This window comes from Microcebus murinus, chromosome 2, assembly GCF_040939455.1.
Source record: "Microcebus murinus isolate Inina chromosome 2, M.murinus_Inina_mat1.0, whole genome shotgun sequence".
Taxonomy (NCBI): Eukaryota; Metazoa; Chordata; class Mammalia; order Primates; family Cheirogaleidae; genus Microcebus; species Microcebus murinus.
Window position 1 is genome coordinate 46274105 of NC_134105.1, and position 23200 is coordinate 46297304.

Genomic DNA, 23200 nt, shown 5'->3' on the forward strand with positions numbered 1-23200 from the left:
ACCGCCAGACGAAAATGGGTACATTGGTATCTTCCATGTTTTCCGAAAACTAAGATATCATTTTTCATCTTGATAGCTGAAATGATTTCCCCTTTTGCCTCATTTAAAATAAAATCATCTATGATTTGTGATTCCGTGAGAGCTTATTTCATTTAAACAGCATTAAGGTCTTTTCTTTAGGACACACGTCTGCAAATTAAAATGTCCCTTTCCAATGAGCGTCTAGGAGAAAAATCAGCTCGTCCTTCCTCGAGTGGTTTTAATTCACGGTACGACCTACTTCGGAAGACAGTGTGGAAGCAGGAGTGGGTCTCCACAGATACAGCCAGGACGCGTGCTACCGCGAAGGAGGAGGCGGGAAGACGCCTGAGCCCCGCAGGGGCCTTACCGCCCCTTCTGCCCCTTGGGGCCGGAGGAAGCTCCAGCCTCGCCAATCCCCGTCGCGCACGCGCGCTCGCCTCCCCCGCGCGCAACCTCCCACTCTCGCCCTCACTGCACCTGCCAGGTCATAAACCTCTTCCCACCCACCCTCGCTCTCTCCCGCAGCGGCGGCTTGTCTCACATTGATTGGTCAGAGCCCACGAGGGCACGTCCAATCAGTTTTCCTCCTGCGCAACCCACTCCCGCTCTTCCCGCCCTCTCCCCGCCCCGCCCGCCCCTCGGGTACCTAGCTTCTTTGTGACTGGTGCGCGCCCAGGTCACTCAGCGGGGCGAGGTGTGTAGGAGTGGGACGGAGGGGAGGGCGGGAAGCGGAGAGGGGGGAGGCGGGGCGGGGAGGGGGCGGGGCTCAGGTGCCGAGCAGCGCGGCCGGGCCCAGACGGGGGAGGGGGCGAACGCAGGAGCGAGGCGCGGGCGGGTGAGGAGGGGGTTACGCCGCGACGTCGGCTGCGCGAGGTTTCGCGCGTGAGCGGCGCCGGCGCTGGGCCTGGCTACCGAGCTTTCCCCGCGGGCTAGCAGGTCTCGACGCCGGCTCCTGAGGAGCGCCGGGAGGAGGGAGGTGTCGGTGTCCGCGGCGTAGTCGACGGCTGCCCGGGCCATGGAGGAGACGCAGCCGCTGCCGCAGCCTGAGCTGTCGCTGTGCGACAGCCTCATGATCTGGGTGAGTGCGAGGGGGCGAGGGGGCTGAGGCGAGGAGCCCCGGGGGCCTGGTTCTCTCCAGGTGAGCCCGAGGAGGACCCGGGGCCACCTGCGTATTGGTCCCGGTGCGCCCTGCCCTCGGCGCCTCACGTCGCCCTTGACCGCGAGAGTGCCACCTGCGGGTCGTAGGGCAGGTGTGTGTTGGAGGGGAGGAGGACGGTCGTGACGGTGGAGCCTCTGGTCTTAGGCTGAGGATTCCACCTGGATGGTGTGGAATCCTCACCACCACACCTTACCGCAACTGTGGTAAAAACCAAGTGCCCATCCCCTTTCCTCCCCTCTGCCCCAATTTCTCCCCTTGCACTGCGCTCCAAGCCCTGGACTTTCTGGACCACCTCCTCTCTTGCCTTCCTTCCCCTTGGGGTGAAGACCCCCTCCAAAACCTAATCCTACACCCCCAACCCTCTTGCTTTACTTGGAGGTGGCCAGGAGGTGGCTGGCTGTTTGCGTTCCCGGATCAGTGCTTCTTGAGGACTCTAGGACATCCGACTTTGTAGAAGCTGCTTCCAAGGGACGTTTCCACATATTCCGGTGTGGAGAGAAAGATGTGTTGGGAGTGGGGGCTCGTTTTCTCTTTTTCCTTGCTGCCCTTCCCCCAAACGGACAGCATTCTCTTTAAAGCAAAGGACTTGGACATTTTCGTTTCCGCCTTATCCAGGTTTAGGATATCTGTTAATTTCTGATGGGTTTTGGACAAGCAGGTCTGTCTCCAGCTTCTTCAGTACTCCAGTCAGCAAAATGACAGCTCGCCTTTGGAGTTGCTTAGCTATCAGAGAGCTGGCATTCAGGTGTGGTACCTAACCCCTATTGGGCAAGGATGGCACTTGATGGTCCACAGGTGTTGCTGATGCTTATCCCCAAACCAGTTGTTTAATTGTGTGTAGGGGAGTGTGTGCAGAATTGGAATGTAAACAGACTGGATCCGTAGGCGTAATTGGTTGATGAGATTCTGTAGAGATCTTCTAATGCATCTAATTCCAAAGAATGAGAAATCTGGAAGGTTTATGGAAGTATGTGAAGTTTACTGGAAATAACCATAATTTAAAGCAACTTTTTTACACTTTGGAAGAAAATACCTTTTGCTTCAAGTGGAATGCAAATATCTGAGTTTCTGAGTTAAAAGCAATTAGCTAACCATTCAGCTGTATTTTTGTTTAAAATAGATACTGGTGTTTAGATGCTGTATGTAAGACTGTCATGAACCAAAGCAACATTTACTTTTAATGATTTGTTTTGTTAAAACACGTGATTAATTAAGGGGTGTATCCTAATCTGTTACATTGTTGTTCTAAACATCTGAAGTGGTAAACTTAGTCTTTATGATGTCATTGACTTATATGTGAGGTGGTAGAGAAGCACAGGATTATCTTGAATTATATTGCAATATTTTAAATACTGTGTGACTGTATCCATTTTTTACCTAGAATTTATTGACTTTCAATTTAGTGTTGTCACAGAAGAAGACAGTGGAGTGGTAGGCAGAGTTGTGTATAATTATAGTGGAAGGCAAAATTCTTTAAAAGCTGCAAAAATATTATAAACCAAATGGTATGGATTCTTGAATGACAGAGTAAAATGGTGGTTTGCTTCTCCAGTTCTGTCTCTGGCTGCTGAGAACTGTGGAGAAAACTGACGATGCAAATTATTGCTGGTACTAATGCTGCTACTGTCAAATGCACCTTTCCCCAAACACTGCCAGCTTTATGGTTAAGAGTAATCAGACAGTTCCTTTCATGTTCTTCTTAGCAAAACTTTATCAGTACTTATTTGAGCCCCAATATTTCTTCCCCTTGGGGCAAATGACCACCATCTTATCTTCAGTTCTGGCTTTGGACTTGGTTCCTTCTACCTCTTCTACAACTTTGCTCTGACATTTAATTCCCTGTCTGTATTTACAACTTCTTTCTCTTCATTGTCTCTTTTCTCTCTACATATAAACTTGTTCAAATATTCTCCCTTTTAAAAAGAAAACGGAGCCACCACTCCACATTAAAGCCACACTATTTCCCCTTTTCGTCACAGAAAAATTTCTCCTGTTTTTTTCATACTCATCTTTTTGTTAATATTTCCTTGACTCTCATTCACTCTTTAACCCACTGCACTTGAGTTTCTTTTCTGTAAGGCTTTCGCTTCATTACCAGTTTGCCAAATTCAACAAGTGTTATATCATCCTGTACTTACTTGATGCTTCCTTTGTGAAATTATCTTCTGTTTGGCCTCTGGGCATCTGTATTTTGCCTTTTCTGTATCTCTTTAGATGATTTTCAGGGAACTTTACTGTCTTTTTTTTTTTTTTTTTTTTTTTTTTTTTTTTTTTGCCTTAGCCAGCCACTATGTGAATTTTTAACTGGATCATAGAGGATTGATGGATTTCAGCAAGTAGAAATCAGGGAAATGAGTTTTCCAGGTACGGGGAAGAGCCACTAGCAGTAATGCAAATGATCTCTCTCCTTTGGCTATAGATTGAAGGGGGGTAGTAGAAGATAGGCATTTGTCATGATACCCCTTGGCTCTTTTATGTGCACCCTATCATACTAAGTAATGTTATGTGCTGAGGGGAAGTAGTATGAGATGTAAGGTTTTAAAAATTTTATTATGGGGCCAAATCATGGAGATAAGAAGACAGGTGGGAGTAACTCTGTTTTTTTAGTGGTAGGAGGATAATGGAGCCAACACAGACATAATTAAAGAAGTCATCGAGAGAGGTTGGTTAGGTGAAGGGATGCCTCTTTTAGCAATTGAAAAAAAACCTGCATTTTATGATTTGGAATTTACCTTAAAACAATTAGTTCTTAGAAATGTTGTAGTGCTACTTAGCAGAAAATTCAGGGCAAAATGATAAATGTGGCCATCACTTACATGGTGGAGGAAGTGTATAAAAGTTTGAAGATAAACTTGTATGAAGATAAATTTAATTCTTCTGCTTGGCTGTGTGACACTGGAAATTTGTTTAATATCTTTGGATTTTACTTTCAAAAATTAAAGGGTTGCACCAGATGGTTTTTAGTGGTTCTCTTGGTTCTTGCATTCTTTGACTTTGACAGGCAAGCCAAGGAAAAAGTAATAACACATGTATACCCAAATTAAGAAAAGTATTAAATGTCGAATTGTTTTTTAGAAGATCTTAAAACTCAAAACAATGGTTGTCTTTCTGAAATTAGGAGCTAGGCGGGAGATATGAAGAGTTGATCCAAGATTGAGTTTTTGCTGGTTATCTGTTGTGAAAACCCCAATTCCTTGATTTCTGTGATGTTTATATTGAAGCAACTTAGTGAACAGCATTTCCATATTTCTGATTATTTGGTTTATTTAAAAATATAGAAGAAAGTAGGATCGTTATTTGCCAGAAACTGTTTAATGGTGGACACCTGTGGAAGTGCTATCTGTCCTTTTTGGTTACTCACTAAAAAGACTTTATGAATTGAAGTATGAAGAAATATATATTTTTTGTCCTTCTGCTTTGGCCTCACTCCCTCCACTGAGTTTTTAAATTTATTTATTATTCTTGGTTATGAGCCTTTCAATAGACAACTGAAATTGCATTTTAGACAAATGAAATTGCATTCTTTATTGTGCAGCTATTTTAAGAACTTCTAAAAGGCACTCCAGTGTCCATGGCTATAAGAAGAAATTGATCTCAATCTGAGCACAGTGGGCAAGGAGACAACTCCTTATCATATATATACTCTTTATACGTGTCTCTTTACTATTTTGGCTAATATTCTGCACCTCTGAAATTGTCCTTTTAAAATCACTAATCATATTATAAATGATTTTTTAATCATTTTATAAAATGATTATATTCCATTTTATAAAAAGTTAATGATGTGACTTTTAAGTTACACATTGAAAGTAAATGTGTAAGTAGGAAGGGTTGAAAAGGAGGAACCACAGTTTTCTTTTTGAAGATGCCCTAAACCCTGGCATTTCTCCTCCCTGTACATTCACCCAATTTCAAAATCTTTGTCTTTTATATTTTAAATATTACATGAATTTATCATGTTCTTTCAGTCTACATCACGCTAATTACTTCTCAACTATGTTTTATCAACAGGACCATTGCAGCAACTTTCTAACTGGTCTCCCTGACTCAAGCATAAAGCTACCTTGTGTCACTATGCTGCCTTCCAGAATGTACTAAAGATGTCACTCACTTCCTTATTACTCTTCAGTGATTCTTCTTTACCCAGAGCAATGGTTCTCAAAAATTGATGTGCCTAGGAATCACTTTGGGATTTTCTTGTTTGATATGTCTAGAAATTCTGATATGTATTGTTCCTAGACCCCACACTTTGACAAACCCTACCTAATAGCTAATGTACTAAAAACTCTTCAGCTCATAGCACATGCCAGCCCTTGATCTAAGTATACATGTGCTATTTCATTTAATTTTCCCAACAGTCTTGTGTGGTAGAAATTGTTCTACTATTTTCTGTTGTATAAATGATGTCATTAAGGATAAAATATTTTCAAGCTTCTTGTCATGGCCCTTTAGATCCCAGTCTGTCTCTTTAACATCCTTGATTGAAACCCCTTCTCCATCCTTCTTTGCACTGCAAATCCAGGGATACTGAACACATGTTTCCCTAAAAATATCATCTCTTCTATTTGTACTTTTGTATTCCTATTTCCTGAAGCTTTCTTACCCTGGCTCTTTCTTCACTTAGAATATATGCTGCTTGTCCCTCAAGACCTTCTATTCAGGAATCATCTCCAAGAAGTCTTTCGTAAATATAAACCCTAATTAAGTTTTTTTCCAGAACATTTTGTGCATACTACAGTAATGTGTACCATACATCATACCACATTGTCTAGAAACAATTTGTGCCTTTTTCTCCTCTCAACTCTTCATTAAAGCTACATGGTGGGTAGGCCTTACCCTTTATGGTAATAAGGTAATTGTTTGATAGTAAGCAGAAGTCCTATCTCATTTCAGAGCTCATGGATAATTAGTAGTTTTAGACTTAACATTTCTAGGCTTTATTTTCCTATCAGATGTTATGGGTAAACTTTTAAGTTGTGGATGTTGGGTTCTTAAAAGTTATTTTTCTGATGCTCTGCTAAAAATAGGGGGAACACAAGACCAGAGTTGTACATTGGGCTTTGTATTATGTGTTTTTACTATGTTAGGCATGACTATAGGAAATATGAAGTGTTTATTTTTATAAAAATATTACACAGCCATAGAAACATATTAATACAGTTGTATGCATTTGGCAGCGTTTGCTTTTAAACAAAACAGATATCTGTAGGTATAAAGGAGCAGTAAAGGCATTTGCTTTATGTCATTTTAGCTGCAGACATTTAATACTGCCTCGCCCTGTCAAGATGTCAAACAGCTGACCAATGGAGTTGCCATGGCACAAGTTCTTCATCAAATGTGAGTAGTATTCAAACTCTGTCTGAAAAGAAATGTAAACCCAATACCAACAAAGAAAACTTAGACTTGAATTCTAAAGATTATTGAAACTTCATCTTATTCAATGGCATATTCAGGCAGATGGTACCAAGGCATTTTTGTAAATAGAGAACAAAAAAACATTACTCCTTGCTTGTTCACATAGATGCATCTTAATTAAATGAATGATCTGGATTCTTATTTATTCAAGAGATTTCATTTTAAACTTGTTCTGGGCATGTTCACAAGATTATAACTACTGTGAAAGAAACATGTTGAATGATATAATTGTTTGTAATGTTTTCTTTGGTTGTACAATTATTATTTTAAAGTATCAGTGCATGGAGATTATTTTAGAGATTATCGAAGTATAAAATAAAATACTGGATTTGGAAAAAATTTTGAAGTATTACATTTTAAAATCTACTTCTGAATTATTGTAATTTTTGAGTTCACTGATAATGAAATGAGGAATGTGTGAAATTTGAAGTCACAGATGCTGGGGAACCTTAGCTGATAAAGTGATCCGTTTGGGCTAGACCCATTTTATGTAATGATATAATATCAAAAGTTCCCAAATTCAGTATTTCCTAATATTTTCCAAACATTATGCAAATATTAAACTCCTAGTTTATAATATGAACTGTACCCTCAATAGGAAAGAGCCAATTCTATACTCATAATTTATTAAACCATAGTGACATTACATCAGCTTACTTCGAGACAAGAATCCTTTGTCTGCTTCATTGTTTTATAGTCGGATTGTTTATTTAATTGTTACCATCATCTTGTAAAGGTTTGCTGTGATTGATATTGAAAATCCTGTAGATGGGTTAGCAAAAGTCCTATGCTTTTCTTAGAAAAACAACTTAAAATGATAAAAAAAATTCTAGTTATTTGGAATCTTCAAAATGATCTAATATGAATAAACAGATTTTATGGTTAACTCACGATTAACACTTTAAAAGGTAAGTTTAACATGTTAACTTTTGCAAGGAGGGTCATTCTAAAATATGCCTTATTCTCCTTTTTTCTTAAAAATATTCTTTAAATGTTTAATTAATTTATATTCTGATTGGTTTTTAAATGATTTAATTCATCAGAGCCAAGCATTCTGAACATAGCACTTTTTTGATGTGTTGGGAAAGTCATTATTTTTTGTCCTTAGAATGTACACCTTGCCTTCTCATTGCAGTATGTTGTGGGTATTAGTGTAGATGCAGCTACAAAATGATTGGTATGGATGTAAAGCTGGTATGCATTTGCTCATTTCAGCAGTCCCATCTAAAGATGTCATTTCTACATGTTTTGGTGGGCTTTAGTAGCTTTATGCCACAATAAAAGAGACCTTTTTTTTTTTTAAACCAGGATGTGGTGCATATGGCTCTTTGACCTATATATGCTAGCACTGTACCTGATGTTTAGAGTAGGGTCGGGTAAATTTTAGCTGAACTGTATCCTTTATCACTAACTCATTTTTCCACAATCTATTGAATCATGCTATGAATGCTGATCCTCCCTCTGCTTTTTCTTATTTTGTTCTCACTTTTGTCTTTTATTGTCTTCTAATAGATTTTCTGCAGGAAAGATAAAATAGACAATTAGAAAATTTTCTGTCTTCATTAAACAAATGACCAGTGACCTAAAATTGGGTCAGCCTGAATCTCTCTCTCTCTCTCCTTTTTTTTTCTTTTTTTTTTTTTTTTTTGCTTCATATGCCTGATTTTACATGTTCTTAGGTGTCTTTGACTCCTTATCATTCAAGGGCCACTTTCAATTTATTTTACTTTTATAATTTCTTTCAAGTTTTGGAGCTTCCTGAATAGTGAGACTTAAAGCATTTTCCCCTAGTTGTACCAGTGTATCATAATCCTGTTAAAAGAGCAAATTTTACCATATTTCTTTGAACATTGCAGGACACTTTACATATGTTACAGTTTATAACATATTGCATTGATGGCTATTGTGGCTTACAACAAATCACATCAAAGTTGTTACTCAGGGTGAGAAGGGAAACTATGCTTTATAAGGAAGTAGCAAAATTTAAGCAATAATTCTATCCTTAGGGCAGATATACTTTTAAATAATAAAATCTTAAGTGGCATCCAAACTGTGTAACTTAGATGTGGGAAGTCATGGAGTTATTGCTAGGGTTCTACAGTTCCTTAATTATTACCTTTAGTTTGATTATGTAATATGTGCCTCTTTTTAAAATACATGTAGAAGCTGCTGTTATATAAAAAACACATGGGTGGCCGGGCGCGGTGGCTCACGCCTATAATCCTAGCTCTTGGGAGGCCGAGACGGGTGGATTGCTCAAGGTCAGGAGTTCAAAACCAGCCTGAGCAAGAGCAAGACCCTGTCTCTACTATAAATAGAAAGAAATTAATTGGCCAACTGATATATATATAAAAAATTAGCCGGGCATGGTGGTGCATGCCTGTAGTCCCAGCTACTTGGGAGGCTGAGGCAGAAGGATCGCTCGAGCCCAGGAGTTTGAGGTTGCTATGAGCTAGGCTAACGCCACGGCACTCACTCTAGCCTGGACAACAAAGCGAGACTCTGTCTCAAAAAAAAAAAAAAAAAAAAAAAAAACAACACATGGGTAAAAACCATAACTACACCTGTGTTAGTTTTCTAGGGCTACTGTAACAAAGTACCACAGACCGAGGGGCTTAAAACAACAAAAATTAATTCTCTCACAATTCTGGAGACTAGCAGTCCTAAATCAAGGTATTAGCTGGGCCGTGATCCCTCCCGTCCTTCTAGGAAAGGATCATTCCTTCCCTCTTCCAACTTCTGGTGGCCCCAGGCGTTGCTTGGTTTTTGGCAGCATAACTCCAATCTCGTCTCTGTATTCATGGCCATCTTCCCTCTGTGTCTGTGTCTCTTCTAAGAACACCATATTCAGAACCATGTTCAGAATGCTTGGCTACAATCAATTAAGTCATTTTAAAACCTGAATGAAGGCCCATCCTAATTCAATATGACCTCATCTTAACCTTGATTTCATACCTGAAGACCCTATTTCCAAATAAGGTCATGTTCACAGGGGTTAGGACTTAAACATCTTTTTTTAGGACACAGTTCAACCCAGAAAACCTATAAGTAGTGTGTGCGACTTCCTTAAAAGAAGGGTTTAGCTTTGTCACTTTAAGCACTAGATAATCTCTCTATTCCTGTTGTCTTAGACTAGACTGTTTTGCAGGAGGGAAAAGAATGAAACAGAGAACATAGAATATTCAGAGACCTTAAGCATCATGCATTTATTAATATTTGTTCCTTCAGATATTTGATCATTTAAAATGATAAACCATAATGCCCAACAGCTGAGTATTTATAAAATATATTGTAGACACCAATAAATATGTTACTCAATTTTTACTGCTCTGTGAGGTAGATATTACTTTTACCATCAATTAATACATGAGGACAGAGGTATAGAGAGTTGACATTGCTTTTGGAAGGTCAAATAATGAGCAAATAGCAAAGCTAGGATTTGCATCAATTTGGTCTGACTCCAAAGCCACTGCCTTTATCAGCCGAAATCATTGAAATCTAGTATCTTGAACCCCTCCTGATACATTTTTACTTTGGGGTGCTAATAAAATGAAAGTCTAGCTGTGTATGTCCAAAGTACAAATCACAATTTCATGTATTAAGCCCCAAAGTTTTTTTGATCATTCAAGAAGAATAGTCTCCTGGTGTCCATCGGAGCGACACAAACTGTGTTGTTTATAGTAACCAGTTGGTATTCATTATTACCTGAATTTAGTTGGTAAAATTAGTGAAGACAAATGCCCTAGATGGAGTTAAAACAAAGTCATGTAATGATTATCATTTAGGTTTATTAGAAAATAATTGGACCATATTTTGCTTCATTAGGCATATGTCCCCTTTCTTATTTGTTGTCTCTTGAGAGTCATTGACGTTCTGGGAAATATAAGAAAAAGAGCTCATTTTGGGGGGCCAAGAGTCAAATTAAGGCATGTAGATGTGGCAGTAAAAAAAGAAAAAAAAAGATATGTCCAGAGATTTCTGAAGTTGGATATCAAGTTTAATAGTGACAAAGATTGGCTGCCATTATAACTGTTTGAGAAGGGTGAATTTGTTTATAAGAAAGCAAATGGGAGATATAATTTTTATGGAGAAGTTAGAAAGTATTTGTCAGGGCTAAAGTTGAGAGGTGATGACAAGGAGGAATTATCTTGGGAAAACTAAATAGCAAAAATAGATTATCTGTAGATCCAATTACTAAAGATATTTATAGCATAGAATAATAAACTTAGATATTTAGGGTCAGTTAAAAGACTAGTATAGTAGTCATGGTTCTCCAGAGAAACAGAACCAATAGGGTATATGTGTGTATATGTGTATACATACACATAAGTTGTATAGAGATATTAATTTTAAGGAATTAGCTTATGTGATTGTGGACTGTAGTAAGTCCAAATTCTGCAGGTAGGTGAGCAGACTAGGGACCCAAAGAAGAGCAGGCAGAGTCAGAAGGCCATCTGCTGGCAGAATTTGCTCTTTCCTGGGGGGAGGTCAGTCTTTTTCTTAAGGCCTTCAACTGGTGGGATGAGGCCCACCTGCGTTATTGAGGTTAACCTACTTTATTCAAAGTCTACTGATTTCAATGTTAATTTCATCTAAAAAATATCTTCATAGGAACATCCAGATGTGCTTGACCAAATATCAGAGCATTGTGGCCCAGCCAAGTTGACACATAAAATTAACCATCACAGCTGGCATACTTCTTTGGTTTAGGACTTTTTATTAATCTGTTGTGAAAATAATATAAATTTATTTAGACAGTTAGGCTTAACTAAATTAATTCAGTCATTTCAGATAAGTGCTTGGTTAGCAGTATATCATTTACTAATTTAGATAAATTATTTTAATAATTATAGCCTTAACATCTAGGAAAAGTTGAGCACAATACTAATTTGCTCGAAACAAAATGGCTATATAAAATCATTATGTGTCAATTATAAATAAAAATGAAATGGTTACAGATTTCAAATAAATGAATTGAAAGTGATAAAGCTGTTTTTCTGCTTACCCTAGTCAGAAGTGATAGCTTCTGTATTAGAACATCTGAGGCAGAATGATTTTTGAAAAGCTAGGCACTGTGTTCAAGTTTCAATTTTGCATTTTAAAATTCAAGATACAACCTTGGAAAAAGTTTTCTTTAATGTTTTTCCCCACTTTAGTTGTCTTATCTGTAAAGTAAAAATTTAGACGAGACCTTTAAGACCTCTTCTAGCACTAACATTCTGTGGTTTCATAGTTGTTTCACCCTTAAAGCAGTTATCACTTCCTCTTTGGAGTGTAGTTATTTGTGTTCTTTAGTTTCTTCCTTTAATAGCTATTTCTCTAAGACTCAAAATGGTAAATTATTCATCGTCATATTAATCTTATTTAATTCCTTACTTAGAGCAAGCATCCAAATATTTGTTTGGAATATAGTCTATTAGTATAGTTCACTATATAGAGTCAAATGTTCTTCAAAACTTTATTAAATACACAAAAATTTGGTATAGTAATTCTTTGTGTTGGCTTTCAATATCAGTATAGGACTTCTAATTCAAACTAAGCTTGTCTTTGTAGATTTCTTATTTAAATTCATTCTACTTAATTCTACTCAATCAAATAGATTTATTTTGGACTTTGTCATGTACTTGTATCACTCAGGGCAAATTACTTAGATGCTGTCGTCCTCAATTCCATGAGTAGTAAGATTGGGAATAATAATAGATCCTTTGCCAAGTTACTATGGTCTTTGAATGAAGTAACATGGAAAAACATCATTCACAGTGCTTGATACATAGCAGATACTCATAAAAATGTTGCTTGTCTTTTTTGCCTTTTCAAGGTTGAGACTTTTACATCTTGCTAGCAGGGCACCTAGTATTAAATATTTAGTAAATGTTAAATTTAAGGTGTTATTGACTTAAATAATTGAATATGAGAAATTATAATATTACTATATAAATCATATTACTATTCTTATTAAGGATAAGCTTTAAGGTACAAAGTAATTTTCTCTGTTGGTTCAGTTTGATATTGTTTATGTAATGTTTTAATGTTTAGCATTTTTTTGTTTTGTTTTAGTGATGCAGCTTGGTTCAGTGAATCTTGGTTAAGCCGAATTAAAGAGGATGTTGGGGATAACTGGAGAATAAAGGTATGCAGAGTGAATGGTAGAAGCACTTGATCCAAACAATGGTCTTAAAATTAGCACTAAGCCTCAACTAAATCTTTTTTTAAATTAATTTATGAATACATTTTATTGTGTACAGTTTGAGTTTTGACATGTGTATGCTGTCAGATTAGATGTAATTGGATATAGAATATTTCCTTTAACCAAAAACATGCACTTAAATTTGTACCTCCATAGTATGCCAAAATAAAAAAGAAATAAAAAAAAAAGAAAGAAAGAAAAAAAATTAAAAAAAAAAAACACCATGCACTTAATGGCCATTCTCTATTAATCCCCACCCCAAGCCTGGCCCTGGGTGGCCATAGATCTGCTTTGTGTCACTGTGGAGTTAATTTCTAGAATTCTATATAAATGGAGCCATGTAATATGTACTCTTTGTGTCTAGCTTCTTTTACTTAGTGTATTTTTAAGACTTATTCGTGTTGCTTGTATCAGTAATTATTTCTCTTTTGGAAGAATAGTATTTGATTACACTGATATACCACAATTTGTTTAGCTATTCACTTGTCGATGGGTGTTTGAATTGTTTCTGGTTTGGGCTATTATAAATACAACAACGATGAACATTTATGTATTAGTCTTTGTATAAGTGCATAGTTAATTTGTCTTGAGTAAATTTCTGAGTGGGATTGCTGAGTTGTGTAAGTATATATTTAACCATATAAAAAACTGCCCTATCAGCTGGGCGCGGTGGCTCACGCCTGTAATCCTAGCTCTCTGGGAGGCTGAGGCGGGCGGATTGCTCAAGGTCAGGAGTTCAGAACCAGCCTGAGCAAGAGCGAGACCCCGTCTCTACTATAAATAGAAAGAAATTAATTGGCCAACTGATATGTATATTAAAAAAATTAGCCGGGCATGGTGGCGCATGCCTGTAGTCCCAGCTACTTGGGAGGCTGAGGCAGAAGGATCGCTTGAGCCCAGGAGTTTGAGGTTGCTGTGAGCGAGGCTGATGCCACGGCACTCACTCTAGCCTGGACAACAAAGCGAGACTCTGTCTCAAAAAAAAAAAAACAAAAAAAAAAACTGCCCTATTGACTTTCTATTTTTAAGTCAGTTTACTTGTATCTTGTAAGACATTCATTTGTTTCTTATAGATTGTCTCATTTGTTGGCATGCAGTTCTTTTTTTAAAAAATTTTTTTAAATTTTATTGCTTTTTTTTTTTTTTGTAGATAAACGGGGTCATGCTATGTTGCATAGACTGGTCTTAAATTCCTGGGCTCAAACTATCCTTTTCCCTTAGCCTCCCAAAGTGTTGGGATTACAGGCATGAACCACTGTGCCAGGTCACACAGTTCTTAACTGTATTATGCTAATAATTTGCTAGTGACTATGTGATCTTTAGTGTTGTTTCCTTTTCCTTTCCTGCTATTGTTTGTGTCTTTTGTATTTTTTTCCTTCATAAATCTGCCTAGATATTTTTCAATTTTATTTATTTTTTTTCAAAGATTAGATTAGGTTTCCTATTTCATTGATTTTCTCTCTGATGTTTCTTATTTTCTTTCTTCCACTTAATTTGCTTTTCTTTTTCTTGCTTTTTAAGATGGAAATTTAATCAATTTTAGGTCCTTTTTTCTTCTAATTTTAAGTACTGCCTTAGCCACATCCCACACATTTTGACATACTGTGCTTTTATTTTCATTCAGTTCAGAATGTTTGGTAATTTTGCTGTGGCTTCTCCTTTGACCTATGGGTAAATCCAAAGTAGGTAATTCAAATTCAAAATATTTAAGGATTCTCCAGATAACTTTATTTATTGATTTCTAACCTAATTAATTATTTTGGTCTGAAACTCTGTATTGAGAAATTCTTTTACATTTACTGAGACTGACTTTATGACTTACTTATCAGTCTATCTTGGTGAATGTTCAATGTGTACTTGAAAACAACATGTATTCTGCCATTCTATAAATGTGGATTATGTTGTTTGTTGATAGTGCTGTTTATATATTTTATATCTTTACTGATATTCTGTCTAATTATTATATCAGTTATAGAAGGGAGGATTCCTTAAATCTCTAATGATGATTGTAGTTTTGTTGATTTCTCCTTTCAGTTTTGTTAATTTTTACTTTATATATTTTGAATTTCTGTTATTAGGTTGATTACACATTATACTTTTGATATCTTCTTGATGAATGAATCCACTTATCATTATGAAATGCTTTTTTTTAATCCCTGGTATTGAATCTTGATTTGAAGTCAAATTTATCTGATGTTATTGTAGTCACTACAGTTTTGTTATGATTATATTTTCCATTGATATTTCTTTCTTCGAATCTGTGTATGTCTTTATATTGAAAGTGTTTCATGTAGACATCTAATAGTTGGGTCTTGATTTTAATCTAGTTTGACAGTCTCTTTATTTGATTCTCTTTTTTAAAAAAAAATTTTCTATTTCTTTCCTCATGTTTATGTTTTGTTGAAGTCTTTGAACATTTTTAAATTAGCAGTTTTAACATTTTCTTCCAATTCTTTCATCTTTCATTTCTGAGCCCATTTCTATTGACTGAGATTTTTCCAAATTTTAGTCCATATTTTCTTCTTCACTTGTGTAGTAATTTTTTATTGGATATTAGACATTGTGCATTTTATTATTGAATGTTGATTTTTCTCTTTTTTGGGTATTTCTTTAAAAAGTGTTGGACTTTGTTCTTACAAGAAGTTAAGATACTTGTGACTCAGTTTGATCCTTCACGACTTGTTTTTAGGCTTGGCAGGAGTAGATCTAAAGTTACTCTTTACTGTAGGAGTAGATTAGATCCACTACTAGTGTTAACCTTTTTAGGATCTTTGGTGAATACTTTATTATGCCTATAGCATACTCTCTTCACTCTGGCTAGTGGGAATTGCAGAAATTTTGGGGCCTGTGTAGTAATTTTTTGGAATTCAGTTTACAGTTTCCTGGATTGTTTTCTCCTTGGAAAGAACATTAAGTTTGGACATAACCTGGAGTTTCACCTGTACACCTGCAAATTGTTATTTAGTCAAAGAGTCAAAGGAACCATTACACAGATTTCAAGCTCTCTTTTTCTCCATAGCTCCCATCTTCACCTATCTGTCCTACAAATTCTAAGTGCCTTGGCCTTCCTGAAATTCTTATGTTTGTCTCCTCAATCAGAACAACAGGCTTTGTTTTCCACCCTTTGTTTCCTCCCTATGCTATAATCTGACAGTCACATCAGAATTTTGGAATAGTATAAGGGCTCATCTTTTTTGTTTTCCTTGTTTCAGAAAGCAGAGTTCTCTATTGCCTGTTGTCTAAAGCTTAAAAACAACTGTTTCATGTATTTTGTCCTGTTTCCTAGTTATTTGTGGCAGGAGAGAATTAAACCCTGTTAACTTGTTCATGACTAGAAGTGGACATGCTCATAAATAAATCTTTAAAGTGGGCACTTGAATTTACTTTGGCTTCTTTTAAATAAAATCACTCTAGTTAATTAAAAACTGATTAAATCTCTGTTTAAAAATTATGTGTTTTTATTTATAGAACTCTAATGTTTATGTTGTCATTTTTGCTGGAAAGTTTTCGTTATCTTTCATCTTGGAGTAATGTTTTCCATTAATATGAAATAATTTATATTCTTTTTTTCACATTAGGCTAATAATTTAAAGAAGATTCTTCAAGGGATTATGAGTTACTACCATGAGGTATGAAAAATATCTGACTCTGATTAAATACAAAATGCTATTATGATAATTATATTGACACTGAAAAATGACTTGGCTTTTTATTTATAACATTTCACTGGGCCAGGCATTGTGGCTCATGCCTGTAATCCTAGTGCTCTGGGAGGCCGAGGCAGGCGGATCATTTGAGCTCAGGAGTTCGAGACCAGCCTGAGCAAGAGCAAGATCGACCCCGTCTCTACCAAAAATAGAAAAAATTAGCTGGGCATGGTGGTACATGCCTGTAGTTCCAGCTACTTGGGAGACTGAGGCAGGAAGATCTCTTGAGCCCAGGAATTTGAGGTTGCTGTGAGCTAGGCTGATGCCACGGCACTCTAGCCCAGTAACAGAGTGAGATTCTGTCTCAAAAAAAAAAAAAAAAATTTCACTGGAATGGAATTCATAATGGGAACATATTTTATTACCATTTTTAAAAAACTCAAATTTTATGAAAATAGGTTTGAACTTAGATATATTGATTTGTAAAATAATATTGCTTGCATACTGATATCTTTAAGTTACTTTCTCAAGTAGAATTACCTTCATCTTTAATATGATTTGATTTTATGCAATGCTATAAGATTTTTTAATTGAAATAATTTCCTATTTAAAGCACTATTTTGACATTTCTTTCCAATGTAAACAGAAGCAAAGACATACTGTGAGACTATGCTCATGCCAGTGAATTAGAAAAAATGCTAAATGAAATTAGTATTAAAGTCACATTAGATAGTACATTATTCAACTAATTTTTTCTTAGCATCATAGCAAGTTCTCTAGTAGGGTTTTTTGGTATGAAAAAGTTTAATCCTTAATGATTGGAAGCTTTGGAATTGACTTTGTCATAAAAAATTTTTGTTTCTATTTTTTTAAAGTCACACAATTAAACTTTTAGTTTCTTTCAAAAATTTTTAATACTTCGTGAAATTTTTCAATTCACTAAATGCTTAAAATTCATTTTGAAGGTTTTTGTATTGCCAATAAACTTTTTAATAAGCTAAAATAATGTAAAGCTGGGAAAAATCAATCTATTAGATTTGTTGTTCATTTATAAAAGCTCAGAGGTTAATATTGTGATTTTCTGTTAATCGATCTTATATCAAAATATTAATATCCTTTGGCTTAACATAAGCCTGTTTATTATTTAATGGAAAGGTGTAAGTTTTGTCATAGTTGACTAGGGCAGATGCATCTTAAACATATCTCTACCTCTACCATTGGAATCAAAGGATATTTGGTGTAAAACCAAAAGCAAATATAGTTACTTTTGGTTGGTTGCTCAAAATCTTGGGAAGTTTCCTGAACACTGCTAACTGGTTTTAATAATTATTGATTTATTTGTTAATTTATCTGAATCATTTCATGAACCTATTTATATTTTCCTTGTAATGTCATTAAATGTAGCAAGTTTTTTTTTTTTTTAGCCTACATAAATCAATGATTTAACTTGTTATTTTGATATTGCAGTTTTTAGGGCAGCAGATTTCTGACGCGCTTATCCCTGATTTAAACCAAATAACTGAATGTTCAGATTCTGTGGAGCTTGGGAGACTGCTTCAACTTATTTTAGGTTGTGCAGTTAACTGTGAAAAGAAGCAAGGTAAGTGAATTTCAGTCATTTAAGAGTTTCTACCTTCTGGAAACAACTTACATTGCTGTAAAAGGTAACATTAAAATTTACTATTTCAACTTGTCAGAAAACACCCTGAAATGTAAACCAGAAGATCTGAATCCTAACCGAGCTCTGCCATAAAAAGCTACATGCTTTGAATATCCTGTTTGTATCTGGATTCTGAGATTCATATTCAGTGGCTAAATTAAATGTATTTTAATTTAATTAGTTTAATATATCTAATGCTTAGGATGTAATGGATATTTAATGAAAATTACACTTATTCATCTGATACATTATCTATTTCACACATAAGATAGAACCTTAGGTTGATTCAGTTTTTCATAAATAAGTATTCAGCCACTAAATTATAATTCAGGCTTCTTCAGATAATCTACTCTTTTCAGAAGAATATCTGTCTAGTATATCCTCCAAATAAGTGGCTTGATTATATAAATGGAAATGGTACATTATATTGGTATCTCCAAACATTTCCATATCCTGCTGAATACAAAAAGGTTATTTTTGGTTGCATATAATTAATAAAATGATGAACTGAACAAACCCAAATCTCTTTCCCTTGCATGCTTGTGTGTCATTCTGGATGGTGAGAGTTTTGATGCTGGTGTTTTTTGCATGATTTGTCCAAACTTTCTTAGTACACCACCTTTATGAAAGGATGATGTTGGGTGCTTAAGTTTACAAAATACTTCAAGCCAGGACCTTAGAAAACACATTTGACATTAACCAATTGAAGAAAGGCTATGAGACAGGATAAATTCAATAAGAACAAATTCATAAAGGAGAAAAATAAAATACATGGAATCAATTGTAGTTTATTAATTAAAGGACATGATTGGGTATTAGAATATTTTGTTAGTCCATCTCTATCATCAACTATCTATTTTTTCTAGGGCAAGTCAGTACAGCTTTTATTTTTCACTTATAGATAATGTCAAAGATCTAGTTGTTGAATTTTTTATAAAAGTGAAAGACATTTGCTCATGGAAGCTTGAGACTTCCCTAAATATTTAATCACAGATTAAAAATAGTAATCCATTTGTAAATCTAGAAATTTTCTCTTATAATTGTCATCCTTTAATTTTTTTTTTGAATAATGGCTTGTTCATATTTTAATTACTAATTATTTTAAATTTATTTTTGCTTACCTAATCTTACCAGATTTGTCAGTCTTTTTCAAAGAACCAACATTTGGCTTTGATTCTATTTTGCTTTTACTATTTAATTTCTGTTCTTATCTCTATTTCTGTCCTTTTATGAATTATCTGTTCCTATTCTAAGGTATAATTGACATTTTAAGCTATAATTTTCCCTTAAAGTGATGATTTTGCTGCACACTACAATTTTTGATATAATAGGTAGTATTTTAATAATTTAGTTGTAAGCATTACAAAGCAATTTTTTTCCTGATGTTTTTAAAAGGAAATTAAATTTCTGGATATATAAAGAAAAGTTTGACATATAGTAGATATAAAGGAATAGTTTCATTTTCATTATTAAAAAATCAGGGTTATCTAATTGGATTTATTTTTGAAGGTATATATCTGGATTCTTAATTTTTGAGTGTGAGCAAATGAATGAAAAAAATAATTGTAATTTAATTGAAATTTTAAAACAAAATACATTTAGGATATGAAACAGCTTCCACACTTTTATGCTTTGCAGTGAGAATTGATTTTCAGAATGATTCTAAGGTACTGCAACAGTCTCAGTCTTGAAAGAATGAACTGGTTACCTTACTTATCTTGATGGGAAGGAGATTATTTTTATGAGGATTTCAGCAGACCTGAAACACTTCATTATCCAGAGAACCCACTTAAAGGAAATCATTCCATTGCCTATGCATTCTCTAGTTTAATTCTTTTTTAAGTCCGTTAGTACTTAGTGGTCAGGTGCACTTCAGAATCTTTGTCTAGTTCTTGTCTTCACAAGTAAAAGGAAGATTTAGAGAAGGTTCCCAGAAGAATAATTGAAACAGTGAAAGTACTTTGTTAGAAAATAAGTCTTTAAAATTTGGAGGAAATTGTTTTAGCTGGAGCACATACAGTTAAAATGGATTTAAATCTGTAAAATATATAAAGAACTCTTTCTCATGGTTCCTCATTTCCTGTCAGGACAGCATCACCTTGACTTAACTGCATGTGTGTTTGTGGTGAGATACAGGGTCTCTCTGTGAGACTTTGTGAATGCTGGGAAGGTGTCTATAGGAGGCTGTAAAAGTCCCTTGTTTGAAAGCCTTCCTTGGAATGAACTAAGTAGGTGATAAAATGAAACTTTTTGAACCTAAGATTAAATAATTATTGTCATAAATGTCATAACGTATTGTCACAATGTTTCTTTAGGAGAAAAACCATTTAAAATATTTATATGAATATTTTCTATTCTATTTGTTTTTAGTGGATATACTAGTGGAAAAAATAATATATTTTCTTAAAAGATTATTTGTGGTAAATGAATTTTTATATTCTGCTAATTGGATGGCTAAGGTACTATGGATAAAGAGTAGATATTTTTTCAGATTGGATTTTTTTTTTTTAAATCATAGAACATATTCAAAGTATAATGACCCTGGAAGAGTCTGTTCAACATGTGGTCATGACTGCTATTCAAGAGGTAAGTTTTATTATGTTCACATAAGTGTGAAAGTCCTAAACCAAATTTTATAACAGTTTTCATATAAATGTTATGGATATGTGTTTTTCTCTTTGTATAAGCTTGCCCTTTTCAGCAGGTTTACTGACCTTTAGCTAATGACTCTTCCTCCTGCCCCCAAATATCTTCAAAGGTCCCCAAGTCAAATTTTAGTATATATGTTTTAAAAGCCAGTTGATAAATTAATATTGTCAAGTTCCTTTAAATAACTTTTACTTCATAAACATCACATTGTACTTAATATTTTTCACATTTTTCTTCAATGCTCCAAATTCTGGGTGATACATTAAATTTTATTATTTTAATTTTCTAGTTGATGAGTAAAGAAATATTGAGCTCTCCTGCAAATGATGCTGTTGGAGAATTAGAGCAACAGGTGAGTACTTTAGTATGTAAGTAAAATGTTGGAAATATTGATAATTTTTTTGCCAATTACTATTAATGTCATAGAGTTTACAAAAGAGAATATATAAGAATGTATTTCTTTCATGACATTTAGTTTATTTGACTTTAAGATCCCAATTGAATATTATTGTACATTTATTCATGAATGCAAGTAGTGTTGGTCTCCAAAGTTTTCTGTGATGATGTTTGAAGAGTTGGGTGGCACTGAACATTTCTTCTGACACTTGTAATACATATTGGACCTGTGCTGTATGGTTACACAATTAAATAGTAGATAATTTTTAAAAACTCTAAGTTTTAATTTGTCTGATAATATAATATTTTTGTCACTGTCACTGTCCTCTCACCTAATATAGAAGAAAATGCTCGAAGACACTGTCCTCAAGGCTCCATTCCCTGATTGTTTAGGACTGTTTTACAGGGGAAAAAGGGTCCTCTCTTTCCGTGTATAACCCAATCTGGGTTGAGGTGAAAGGGTAAGAGGAGAGACAAATTGATCAAGTACTTATCTGTTATACTTTTAGACATCTGTTTTTTCATGAGTGTCACCAGTCATCTCAAGGAGTATTTCAAATGAAATTTTTTTAAATAAAAAATTTATTTACATGTAAATATGCTGTGGTCTTTCTAAATTTTTTTCCATAAGGAAACTAAATAATGCCTCCTCTAATACTTTTAAAGGTATTTCACTAGGATTTACAAAATTTTATTTCTGTGGGACCATAGCCTTAAATGTTAATGAGGCTATGTAAATATTATTCATACAAAGACAACAAAGTAAGGCTCTTTTTTAAGTAGGTAAATTGAAAAATTTAAAACCATTCCTAGTAGCAGTCCATGTGTATGTAGTGAGAAAGGTATATTTTTCTATTTGTGTCAAAACAGGATTTACTAAGAATTTGGACATTTATATTGCAGCTTAAAAGGGCCTTGGAAGAACTTCAGGAAGCACTATCAGAAAAAGAAGAGCTGAGGCAGAGATGCGAAGAACTGGATATGCAGGTACGTAAAGGAAACCTGAGTGGAGAAAAACATTGTCTTTACAAAATTTTTTATTTTAGTCAGTTAATTGGCAATATGTTTTGTAGGTTGGATTTCATTTCTTGGAGGGAAGAGGATTTCTTAGATGTTGGAATGTTCAAGCATGGATTTCATAAATATTTTTCTCTGGCAGTTGAAAATTGCTGGCCTAACTCTTCCTTTGAGAAAATCATTCTGCTGATTGTAGAATTTCAACTTTAGATGAGGACTCTTTTTTTTTTTTTTTTTGTAAAATGGGAAAATTAAGGTCTCTACTTCATAGTGTGTTCATGAATATTAAGTGAGGTAATTTATGGAAGTATTTAGTGATGCCTGGCACCCAATAAATTCAAGTACATGCTCTTTCTTTTTCTATCTCTTACATACACACACACACACACACACACACATACATATGAGTTCTCTCATGCCAAGTTTGAACATGTGTGTATAATTCTTGTGTTCATATGCATGTATATGTTAGCACAGCAAACTTGCATGAGAACAATAGTTAGTGATTAAGGGGGTAGAAGACTGTCAAACCAAGATACCTATATTCAGAATTTGGCCATGTTAATAGCTGGGTGTGTGCTTTCAGGCAAATTACTTAATTTCTCTGTACTTCAGTTTTTCCTTTTGAGAAATGAAGTGATGATAGTATGTTATATCTCCCAAAGTGGTTGTGAGGATTAAATGAGTTAATATATATAAAGCACTTAGGCCTTGGCACAGAAGTACCAGGTATATGTTTGCATATATTGTTGCTGCTATTTGAAAAATATAAATGTGAAAGTTATGCAGTAAGTCTAGAAAAAGGTTTACAAAGGGTTAAATGTACCCTCATGCTGTATGTAAGTTGCATTTTTTGAAGTAGTAAGCTAAATAGTTGATTCCCTAAAAAGTCTAAGGACAAGGAACAAAGGTTTGGTAGTATTATCCTTGCTAGATGAAGTAAATATCTAAAATTCTGGGGCTGGGTAATATTCCTAACCCTCAAGGATTTGAAAATAAAAGAGAAAGACATAGTCAGGGCGAGTAGCCACTTAGGGCAGTGACAGCAC

General features: G+C 35.1%; 1 protein-coding gene across 6 annotated transcripts in view; it reads left to right on the top strand.

The window, feature by feature from the left end:
* Nucleotides 1-637: 637 nt before the first annotated feature.
* The window catches only part of HOOK1 (hook microtubule tethering protein 1), a 60298-nt gene continuing 37735 nt past the window's right edge, over nt 638-23200 (top strand). For 2 of the 6 annotated variants that reach the window (XM_075998807.1, XM_012785145.2), the window contains exons 1-8: nt 863-1099; nt 6432-6517; nt 12653-12725; nt 16361-16411; nt 17897-18029; nt 20608-20675; nt 21028-21090; nt 22038-22121. In XM_075998807.1, coding sequence (XP_075854922.1) covers nt 1037-1099; nt 6432-6517; nt 12653-12725; nt 16361-16411; nt 17897-18029; nt 20608-20675; nt 21028-21090; nt 22038-22121 — 621 coding nt within the window. In that variant the 5' untranslated portion in view covers nt 863-1036. Of the gene's footprint in view, nt 716-861; nt 1100-6431; nt 6518-12652; nt 12726-16360; nt 16412-17896; nt 18030-20607; nt 20676-21027; nt 21091-22037; nt 22122-23200 lie in introns of those variants that run through there. The other 4 variants (XM_012785143.3, XM_012785144.3, XM_075998784.1 and 1 more) reach the window with 4 other exon arrangements.